Genomic DNA, 11911 nt, shown 5'->3' on the forward strand with positions numbered 1-11911 from the left:
CACCTATGCCACGCCATGCTCCTGACTGAAGGACTGATAATAAATGGGTGTTGTTTTAAGCCACTCATTTGTGGTAATTTATTATGCAGCAATAGAAAACTAATACACTCAGGCATTTTTTCATACAATTAAATAACATTATGTAAGGTGGTTAAGTTTTTCAGATTTCATTTTACATTTTTTCTACCCACTTTAAGAATAAACTTGTTTCAAAACAACTGACATGCACATTAGTTGCGCGCTATCTCTTTAGTACTTCTCATCCTAACAATAAAATTCAAAATTCACGGAAAAGTTCTTCAGTGTTGAAAGGCCTTTTTGGTGAAGTGACCTTACTCCTGACCAGTCGCCGAAGGATGGCGGGGTGCAGAGTGCAAGCTGGACCATCAGAGACAGCCTCAGGCTGCCCCCAGACTGAGCCTAGCAGAGGGTCGGGGTGAGGAGTAGACGTGAGCTTTGCCCAGAACAGACAAGGGAAAGAAGAATGGACGCAGTTCATCCCTTTAATCCCTAAACCAATTTCTCAGGAAAAGCCGCGCGCCCACAAGTAATCAGGGTCTCTAATAAAACTGTGGTGCGCACGCAGTAGCTTTAGAAACTCCCAAAGCATCTGAGGAGTTCCGCCCGCCCACTAAGAATCACTGGGGCTACTTAAGGTACAGCTAGCAGACAGATCGGAGCATTTTCAAAATATCTTTCAAACTCAGGAGTTGTGCTCCTTACCCCTTCTGCCTGAAGACTCAAGGCGCGGCCACTAAAACCGCGATATACCGTCTTTGCCGCAAGCCCCCAGCTAGCCAACCAACTACCGCAGGAGTTCCACAAGGAACCCACCGCGACGCAACGACTCAACAGCGTGAGCACGTCCACCCACTGCGCAGGCGCGAAGAGCGGCTACGCGAGGAAGGAGAAAACAAGCCAGACCCCGTGGTGTAAGGGCGGGGCCTAAAGGCTCGTTGCGCCTGCGCGAAAGAGTCGACGGCGTCCTGCGTCGTTACTTTTGAAACCGGTGGCGGGGAACTACTCTGGAAGTCACTGGTGTGGCTGGTTGCCGCGTGAAAGCGCGTCTCTTCATCCGTGGGCCTGGCCATGGCGCTGCAGCTCTCCCGGGAGCAAGGCATTACCCTGCGCGGGAGCGCCGAAATCGTGGCGGAGTTCTTCTGTAAGTCCTTCTCGCGCAGGCCGGAGAGCGGGGAGAACTGTGCCCAGGCCGCCAAGTAGGCCCGCGGCTCGGTACGGTGGCGGGGAGAACCCATTGGGTCAGAGCGGACGCGAATCCGAGCCCTCTCAGTCTCAGCGTACTGCCAGGCAGGAGGGATCTGGAAGAGGCGGATGCAGGCGCCTCTTCCGGATGCGTTGCTAATGGTGGAGGAGGCGGCCTAGGTTCTGCTGAGGCCTGCCTGGCGATATAACCGCTTAGCCGGGAGCAAACCCCATACCCACCCCGAGGTGAATCAGGATTGACGGTAATGGGCTAGACTTGGGGAGGCGTTCTTCTGGACCAGGCCAGTTGCACCTTCTGATAGAACCTGGCAGGACTTGTGAGAAGAAAAGGAGGAAAAAAAGGAGAGGATTGCCTGGGCGTTGGACGACTCAGTTGCTTCTTTTGACATCCTCTAACCATAAAGTCTGAATTTAGAATTGTTTTACAATGAAATGAAATTTGGCACTGGTAGATAAATGCAGTTTGCCATGTTTCTTTTATTGCCACTTAAATGCAGATACCACTTTTTTGTTTAGAAGCAAAATTTTAAAGCTTTTTAATTTCACTTTGTACCTTTGAGCAAAACACAAACGCGTGTTTAAACATTTACAGCTTTACACCATTAATGAAACCATAGCCACATGACTAAATATGTTTTATTTCTCAGAATTACAAAATGAAAATGACTTTTAACATTTCTTTTGTTTTCAGCGTTTGGCATCAACAGCATTTTATATCAGCGTGGCATATATCCATCTGAAACCTTTACTCGAGTACAGAAATACGGACTTACCTTGCTTGTAACTACTGATCCTGAGCTCATAAAATACCTAAATAATGTGGTGGAACAACTAAAAGGTATTTCATTGTTGGAAACAGTTTTGAGTTTTGCCAGCATTCTAGGATCCATTTTCTAGCAGCTTGCTGGTCATTTTTCATCTGTATACCTGGTGGTGTAAAACACACTACCATCTCAAATATAGTGAAATAACTGGGAGGAAGAAAATAAATCAAAAAGAAGTCCCATCTTTACCCCATTTTGAGTGGGCTGAATATTTTCATGTTAGGAACGCGATACGGCTTAATGAAACAATTCCCATCAACTCCTTTAGAAATGAGTGTTGCAGTTTATGTGACCAAATGGAACATGTTGGAATTTTACATAATTATATTGGTGTTCATTATCTGAGAAAAATCCACTATATATATATTTGTAGCTGCATGGAGTCTAAAGCCATCATTAAGATGAAGGAAGCAAAACTGAATTCAACCTGGGGACTAAACTTTAAAAAGAACAACTACCAAATAACAGAGCACCATTAGAATTTTCTTACTTTTCACCTGTTTCCATTGTCTTGTCTTAAATCCTACATGTGAGTCTGAATACTTATTTTTTCCTTTTAGCTCAAGAAGTGTCAGTATTGTTTAATTAATACTTGTTCTCCATCTATTCCTCTTCTTTCTTCTAAAATTTCTAGTTTCTCTTTCATGTTTGTCTCCACCTAGGGTTCTCATTTCTAATTTTTCTGTGTTGTAGGATATTTTTCCATATCCACACATTGATCTTCCAAAGTTCTAAAAAACACTACAGCCCTCATCTTTATTTATTTTTTTTTTAAGTTTTTACTGAGGTATAGTTGATTTACAATGTTGTAATAATTTCTGCTGTACAACACAGTGATTCAGTTATACATGTATACACATGCATTCTTCTTCAGATTTCTTTCCCATGTAGCCCATCACAGACTGTTTGGTGGAGTTCCCTGTACTATACAGCAGGTCCCTATTGGGCAAGCATTCCATATACCTCAGTGTGCATATGCCAATCCCAAATCAATCCCCCACCCCATCCCTCTTCCCCCACTTCTCCCCTTTGGTTACCATAAGTTTTTCAAAGTCTCTGTTCTGCAAATAACTTCATTTGTATTTTTTTTTTTTTTTTAAGATTCCACATTAAGTGCTATCATGTTTGTCTTTCACTAACTTCACTTAGTATGATAATCTCTAGGTCCATCCATGTTGCTGCAAATGGCATTATTTCATTCTTTTTTATGGCTGAGTAATATTCCATTGTATATATGTACCACATCTTCTTTATCCATTCCTCTGTCAGTGGACATTTATGTTGCTTCCATGTTTTTAATTTTAAATGAATCTTTTTTGTTTCAAGCAGCTTGATTTTTTTAACTCAATGAATTTTATTACATTTATAGTTGTACAACAATCATCACAACCCAATTTTACAGCATTTCCATCCCAAACCCCCAGCCCATCCCCCAACCCCCAACGTGTCTTCTTGGAAACCGTAAGTTTTTGAAAGTCTGAGTCAGTATCTCTTCCGCAAAGAAGTTCACTGTATCCTTTTTTTAGATTCCCCATATAAGTGATAGCATATGACATTGGTGTCTCACTGTCTTACAAACTTCACCTAGTATGATAGTTTCTAGGTCCATCCATGTTGCTGCAAATGCCATTATTTTTTTTTATGGCTGAGGAATATTCCAGTATATGTATGTACCATGTCTTCTTTATCCATTCCTCTGCCGGTAGACATTTAGGTGCTTCCATGTTGTTTTTAATTTTAAAATTAATAAATCTTTTTTTGTTTCAAGTAGTTTCAGGGCTAAATCTCCCATAATCATTCATAGGGCTGCAAATTATTTGGCATGGAACCTCTAGGCAACTATGAATCTATATCTTCACCTTAATTTGGTGGAAAAGCAAACCTTGTTTAGCAAGCCATGTCTAAGTTACTGGTTTTTTGGGTTGTCTCCTTTGAGACCAATGACATTTCACCTCAGATGTATCTAAGGTGATACTATCTAACTTCCTATTTAACTTCTCCCTTTTATTTCAGTTAAAATGGAGGAATTGCACTTTACAAGCAAATTGTTCAGTCTTATTTTAAATCCATTCCTCTAGCCTTTTTAGGAACTTTACCCTATTTCCTCTGTCTTACAGTGTTGACTTCGTTGTTTTGATTTTGATTATTCCACTTGGTTTTATCTCGCTTCATTTTTTTTCCCTCTGTGTTGTTTTTTTTTTTTTTTTTTTTTTCCTGCTCTTTTGGACCACACCTGCAGCATGTGGAAGTTCCCAAGCTAGAGGCTGAATCAGAGCTGCATCTGCTGGCCTACGTCACAGCCATAGCAACGAGGGATCTCAGCCATGTCTGTGAGCTGCACCACAGCTCACAACAATGTCAGATCCTTAACCTGCTGAGCAAGGCCAGGGATCAAACCCACATTCTCATGGATACTAGTTGGGTTCATAACTCACTGAGCCACAATGGGAACTCCATCTCCATGTTTATGAGAAAAAAAAATTACCTCATATCTTCAAATTACCCCCTAGTCTCCTTTCAGAGCTAAGCTGAAAAAAATTGTTCATAGGGAGTTCCCGTCGTGGCGCAGTGGTTAACGAATCCGACTAGGAACCATGAGGTTGCGGGTTCGATCCTGCCCTTGCTCAGTGGTTTAACCCTCCGGCATTGCCGTGAGCTGTGGTGTGGGTCGCAGACTTGGCTTGGATCCCGCGTTGCTGTGGCTGTGGCGTAGGCCGGCGGCTACAGCTCCAATTAGACCCCTAGCCTGGGAACTTCCATATGCTGCAGGAGCGGCCCAAGAAATAGCAAAAAGACAAAAAAAAAAAAAAATTGTTCATATATGCCAGGGGTAAGCAAGGCTGACAGGCCAAATCCAGCAAGTAGCTTAATTTTTTACTGCCTTCAAACTAAGAATACTTTACATTTTTAAAAAGTTATTTTTTTTAAAGACTATGCACTAGTCTAAATCATTTTCTATCTTTTAAAAAAAAGACGAGGAAAACTTTTAATCAGGAAAACTGCTCATTTCCTGAATATACTTTCCTAATTTTTAAGATTCATTCAGGACTCAATATGAGGCCTCTTGCTATAATCTCTCTCTAGTTAATCTCATATGTATATAGTTTCAGTAACAGCCTTTGTATAGTTGACTAATAAACTTAGATCTAAGTGAAACCTCTCTAAACTCTGGGCTCATAGGTTTATTTGCTCCACTGATAATCTTTATGTGGTTATCCCAGAGATATTTCAAACTGCATATTAAAAACTAAATTCAGGATCATCTCCATTTCTCTTTTCTTTCCTCTCAGTGAATGGATCAACCATCCAATTAGTGATATAAATCAAAAACTTGGGTGGTATTCCTAATTTCATTCCTCTTCTTTACTCTGAGGCAATCCTATAAATTTTAACAATGAAGTCTCTTCAATCTGGCTGCTGCTTCACCTCTACCAGTTTATCCTCCTACAAGCCTTTATTACCTCTTGCTTGAATTGATAATTAGTGTCCCTAGATCCCCTATTTACCTCCATTTCACATCCCACATCACATCCAGAATGACAGTTTTGAGATAGAAGTGTCATTACCTCACAGCCTATTTCAAACATGGTAACAACCCCCCTAGTTGTTAAAGTATAATTTCTTTAATTTGGCCCACATGGTTTTGCATGGTCTGGTCCTTATTTATCTTGCCAAACTAGATTTGTTCATCCCCCCCCCCCTTTTTTCCCTTTTGGCCATCCCACAGCATATGGAGTTCCTGGGCCAGGGATCAGATTAGAGCCGAAGTTGTGACCTAAGCCACAGCTGCTGCAACATCAGTTGCTTATTAACCCACTGTGCCAGGCAGGGGAGATAGGATTATATCTGTGTCCTACACCACCAGTCCTGCTGCCAATCTCAAGGTGCTACAGCAGGAACTCCTTATTCTCCCTTTCTTAACTGCAATTATACTGGCCTTCTTTCACCCTCTGATCTGATGCTCTTCCCTTTTAGTCTTTAAGACCTATACCTCTTCCCTAGCCTTTTGCATATGTAATGTTGATTCTCAGAACTGAATTCAAACCCTCCTGAGTCTCATTTTCCTCTTTTTTTTTTTTTTTTTGTGGTCTTTTTAGGGCCGCACCTGCAGCATATGTAGGTTCCCAGGCTGGGGTTAAATCGGAGCTGTTGCTGCCAGCCTACTCCCGAGCCACAGCAATGCCAGATCCAAGCCATGTCTACAACCTACCTGACAGCTCATGGCAATGCTGGCTCCTTAACCCACTGAGCGAAACCAGGGATCAAACCCGCAACTTCATGGTTCCTAGTCAGATTCATTTCCGCTGTGCCACAATAGGAACTCCCACATTTTCCTATTTTATGCTTTCATTGTACCATATATTGCATCTTCATAGCAGTTAATCTAATCATTATGCCTATAAATGTGAAATGATTAGACTAATGCCACTGCCTACCCTCTTCCCTTGGATTAGGATGAAAGCACTGGACATTCATTGCGCTATCCACCAGTGCTATACATCAGTTCTGTACCTGGCACAAATAGTGAGAATTTGAAAACGAGCTAGTTACTGATGGAGCAAGTTTTCTGTACAATTTGGAGGAGATTCAAAGTAGCAGTGGTAGAAATTTGCTGAGGATAGGAAGTGGAACCTCAGAAGAGGGTTGCTTTGTAATGCTGTAAACTAAAAAATATGCCTTGTTATGTATTGCAGAATGGTTATACAAGTGTTCAGTTCAGAAACTGGTGGTAGTCATCTCAAATATTGAAAGTGGTGAGGTCCTTGAAAGATGGCAATTTGATATTGAGTGTGACAAGACTGCAAAAGATGACAGGTAAGTAGAAATTAAATTATTTCCACTTTCATATGTTTTAAAATTTGTTTTCTTTACTAAATGAGTTCTAATTATATTGAAGAAGTTTCATATAAGGTATAGGTTTTTCTAGGATGTTTGACTTTCTCCTGTATAAAAGAATTGTACTCATTTAGCATATCGTTGACTTACACAGATAATTAATGTACTTTTAGTCTAAATTGGTGATCAAACTTTAGTATTTATAGTGGTATATGCAAAAACTACATTTGATATACTAGGTGGCCTGTTTATTGAATTGTTTAAAGATAACTTTTAACCATAAGGGATTATCCTAGACTCACCTAGTTTAAGTTGCAGTTCTACTATATTTCATTTAATGCCACAAGTTTCATAAGATCCTTCATTAACTTGGAAGTTTCTAGACCACCTAAATGGGAAAAGCCCATCATTATATGCTAATGTAATCAAGCTTACCTGCAATTTCAGAACCATTTGTTTTTTGGTCTTTTTAGGGCCACGCCCATGGCATATGGAGGTTCCCATGCTAGGCGTCAAATTGGAGCTGTAGCTGCTGGCCACAGCCACAGTCATGTCAGATCCAAGCCATGTCTACAACCTACACCACAGCTCAAGGCAACACCAGATCCTTAACCCACTGATCGAGGCCAGGGATTCAACCTGCTTTCTCACAGATGCTAGTCAGATTCATTTCTGCTGAGCTACGACAGGAACTTGAGAACCATTTCTCATAATGAAATATAGTTTGCTTCTGAAGGCTTTGGTCTATTTTAGGAAATTTTTAGCTTATAAAAATAATTTGGGAGTCCCCATCGTGGCACAGTGGAAACAAATCCAACTAGAAACCATGAGGTTGTGGGTTCAATCCCTGGCCTCACTCAGTGGGTTAAGGATCCAGTGTTGCCATGAGCTGCGGTGTAGGTAGCAGATTCGGCTCAGATCTGGCATTGCTGTGGCTGTGGTGTAGGCCAGCAGCTGTAGCTCTGATTAGACTCATAGCCTGGGAACCTCTATATGCCACGGATGGGCCCTAAAAAGCAATAAATAAATAAAAATAATTTGGTGTATAATTTGATATCTTATTTGAGGTAATAGTTAGACATTTAGGCATAACTAAAAATACCAAGGTGATTATACCAATTAAACATTTTAGACAGCACTGTTATTTTTACTTTTTAAGAGGGCTAAAGTTTCTCTAACTTGAAGCACCTGGCAGATTTTCTGCTTATTTGATAGAAAATGACCTGATACAGGAATTCCCATTGTGGTTCAGTGGGTTAAGAATCCAGCTAATATCCAAGAGGGTGTGGGTTCAACCCCTGGCCTTTCTCAGTGGGTTAAGGACCTGGTATTACCATGAGCTGTGGTGTAGGTCACAGACACGGCTTGGACCAGCTTGGATCTCACATTGCCATGGCTGTGGCATAGGCCGGCAATTGCAGCTCTGATTCTGCCCCTTGCCTGGGCAGGTATGGCCCTAAAAAGGAAAAAAAAAAAAAATGACCTGATACTAAAACCAACCATAAAAAATAACCAGAAAAATAAATGAAATAATAAAAATATCTATTATGCCTGTTATGGTATAGGTCTTGTTTTTAAGAAACTCCTTTTTAATATATTACTTTTTTGATTTTGGAAGCATTTAATAACATAAGTAACTCATTACAACTTCACATAAATTAATTGATTTGGTTTCTTTGATAGTGCACCCAGAGAAAAATCTCAGAAAGCCATCCAAGATGAAATCCGGTCAGTGATTAGACAGATCACAGCTACAGTGACATTTCTGCCACTGCTGGAAGTCTCTTGTAAGTACTATACAACTTCACATTGACTTAAATTTGTTGGGGAAAATACTGAGCTACTATTTTAAGAAGTATCCCTTTGTTAAGTTTTTTCTTAATGATCAATATCTTATAATAAAAATGAGAAAAGCATTATAAAGCAAAAGTAATGTTATATGCATTCTAAAAAATTTGGAAATGCTAAAAAGGAAAAGAATGAAAGTATTCCACAGTACTCATTCTTGAATGTTTTGATGAAATTCCTTTCATTATCTTAATTTTTTTACATATGTATTTAAGACTATAGCTATCATTATGTCTTGCTTTTCTATCTTTGTCACTCCTTCAATCATCAGATATTTCCTTATACACACTATATACCAGACACTGTTTTAGGCACTTGGATACATCAGTCACAGAACCAAGATGTCAGCTTCCCTGTAGATTATATTCATGCCATCTTGTGTGTATTTTTGATGGTTTTTTTTTTAAAGAAAAAAAATTGAATTTTTCATAAGATAAAGTGAAAGAAGTACAGTATTTTCAGTACTATAGTAAATTTCCATTGAGGAAAAGCAATTAACTAGTTATTAGAGAGCAGGCTAAACTCTCTTTTATAATACTGTGGGTGGTTCAAAATGTGAGCGAGAGGGAGAGGGTAGTTTTCCTTTGGAAAATAATTTACTCGATTAATTTTATTTCCAATTTAGGTTCGTTTGATCTCCTGATTTATACAGACAAAGATTTGGTTGTACCTGAAAAATGGGAAGAATCGGGACCACAGTTCATAACCAATTCTGAGGAAGTTCGTCTTCGTTCATTTACTACTACAATTCACAAAGTAAATAGCATGGTAGCCTACAAAATTCCTGTCAATGACTGAGGATGAGAAGAGGACAGTAATGTACCTGTGATTCTCAAATGTGGTTTTCCTGAAACCAAATCAACTACAGTTGATGTTTTATTTCATTGGTTAATATTTAGATGGGGAAAACTTAACATTATACTTTAATGAATCTGTGCATAGTTGTCCCATTTTTTGGTGCCTGTTTGCCTTTCCATAGGGCTGGTGTAAATTATTGCACATTGTTCCAAAGAGAACTAGCAGATTACATCAACATTGTAATGTCAGTTCCTTTGAAGGTGGTAACTGTAGGTGGAAAAATTTTTGCTATGAAGCTTAATATCTTTCTAAGTCAGTCCTTTTTGTCAAGTAGCTTGGCTCAGAATATGGAGAAATATTTAAATATAAAATAGAGCAAAAGAAATCTTTGTTTAGATCCTGAAGTGACTAATGATAGTCTGTAAGTACTGAAATACTGCTCCTATTAGGTTCTTTTGCCATTTATTTCATTTGTATAGTTTCCATATTGAAAATTTTTGCAATTGATTTTAATTTATGTAACATGAACCTGTGAAGCTGTTGATGTTTCTACTGTTTAAATTGCTATGATACAGAACTCTTAAAAATGCCTTTTTATGTTTCATAAAAATCAAGCTTTAAATGACAGTGATAAAATAAAGTTAAATGTATGTTTTAAATTTGCCTTAAAATATTTGTATATAAGTGTGGTATAGATACAGTTAAATAGTTGCAATGGATTCAGTGCTGCATATTATTTTTTTATTTTTAAAATTTTTATTATAGTTGACTTACAATGTTGTCAATTTCTGCTGTACAGCAAAGTGACCCAGTTATACATATATATATATTTTTTCTCATATTATCATCCATCATGTTCCATCACAAGTGATTAGATATAGTTCCATGTGCTGTACAGTAGGACTTATCCACCCCAAAGGCAATAGTTTGTGTCTACTAAACCCAAACTCTTAGTTCATCCCACTCCCTCCTCTACCCTTTGGCTACCACAAGTTTGTTCTCCATATCCATGAGTTTGTTTCTTTTCTGTAGGTTCATTTGTGCCATATATTAGATTCTACATATAATGATATCATATGGTATCTGTCTCTCTCTCTCTTTCTTAGTTCACTTAGTATGAGAATCTTTAGTTCCATCCATGTTGCTGCAAATGGCATTATTTTGTTCCTTTTTATGGGTGAGTAGTATTCCACTGTGTATATGTACCACATCTTAATCCATTTATCTGTCTAGTGGACATTTAGGTTGTTTCCATGTGTTGGATGTTATAAATAGTGCTGCAGTGAATGAAAATTTTGTCCAGATATATGCCCAGGAGTGGGATTTCTGGATCATATGGTAGTTCTATATTTAGTTTTCTGAGGTACCTGTTTTCCATAGTGTTTGCACCAATTTACTTTCCCACCAAGAGTGTAGGAGGGTTCCCTTTTCTTCATACCCTCTCCAGCATTTCTTATTTGTAGTCTTAGTAATGACAGCCATTCTGACAGATGTGAAGTAGTACTTCATTATAGTTTTGATTTGCATTTCTCTGATAATTAAGTGATGTTAAGCATTTTTTCATGTGCCTGTTGGCCATCCATGTCTTTGGAGAAATGTCTGTTTAGGTCTTCTGCCCATTTTTCAATTGAGTTTTGGTTTTTTTGCTGTTGAGTTGTTTGTATATTTTAGAGATTAAGCCCTTGTGTATTGCATCTTTTGTAACGATTTTCTCCCATTCTGTAGGTTTTTTTCTTTTTTTTTTTTTAAATGGTTCTTTGCTGTGCAAAAACTTGTGAGTTTGATTAGGTCCCATTGGTTTATTTTTGGTTTTATTTCTATTGCCTTGAGAGACTGACCTAAGAAAACATCTGTATGGTTGATATCAGAGAATGTTTTGACTATGTTCTCTTCTAGGAGTCTGATAGTGTCTTGTCATATTTATAAGTCTTTAAGCCATCTTAAGTTTATTTTTGTGCATGGTGTGAGGGTGTGTTCCAGTTTCATTGATGTACATGCAGCTGTTCAGTTTTCCCAGCACCACTTGCTAAAGAAACTCTCTTTTTCCCCTCTTACATTCTTGCCTCCTTTGTCAAGGATTGACCACAGTTTTCTGGGTTTATTTCTGGGTTCTCCATTCTGTTCCACTGGTCTGTATGTCCATTTTTATACCAGTGCCACACTATCTTGATTACTGTAGCTCTGTAATATTGTCCGAAGTCTGGGAGAGTTACAGTACAGCATATTATTTCTTGTGCCCACTATATTGTAGGTCCTAAGGATACAAAGTTGAGTACGTCTTGAGGTACCTTCAGTTTAATGGACAAGCATTTATGGTATCCCCTTCACCTCATAACAGTACATTTGAAATAAACATTCTTTGTGTAAAATGATTAGGGTCA

General features: G+C 38.8%; 1 protein-coding gene across 1 annotated transcript; it reads left to right on the top strand.

Moving 5' to 3' along the window:
* MAD2L1 (mitotic arrest deficient 2 like 1) lies at positions 878-10189 on the top strand. Its single transcript, XM_003129223.4, has 5 exons — positions 878-1162; positions 1916-2062; positions 6743-6863; positions 8568-8671; positions 9358-10189. The coding sequence occupies exons 1-5, from the start codon at positions 1090-1092 to the stop codon at positions 9528-9530; spliced, it is 618 nt and encodes a 205-aa protein (XP_003129271.1). The 5' UTR covers positions 878-1089; the 3' UTR covers positions 9531-10189.

This window comes from Sus scrofa, chromosome 8 (genome assembly GCF_000003025.6).
Source record: "Sus scrofa isolate TJ Tabasco breed Duroc chromosome 8, Sscrofa11.1, whole genome shotgun sequence".
In the NCBI taxonomy this organism is placed as follows: Eukaryota; Metazoa; Chordata; class Mammalia; order Artiodactyla; family Suidae; genus Sus; species Sus scrofa.

What these genes read in the sequence shown, in the direction of transcription:
- MAD2L1 (XM_003129223.4), top strand. Translation starts at nt 1,090, where the DNA reads ATGGCGCTGCAGCTCTCCCGGGAGCAAGGCATTACCCTGCGCGGGAGC. An exon ending in AATCGTGGCGGAGTTCTTCT is followed by an intron (nt 1,163 to 1,915) that starts GTAAGTCCTTCT and finishes TTTTGTTTTCAG; the next exon opens with CGTTTGGCATCAACAGCATT. An exon ending in GCCACTGCTGGAAGTCTCTT is followed by an intron (nt 8,672 to 9,357) that starts GTAAGTACTATA and finishes TTTCCAATTTAG; the next exon opens with GTTCGTTTGATCTCCTGATT.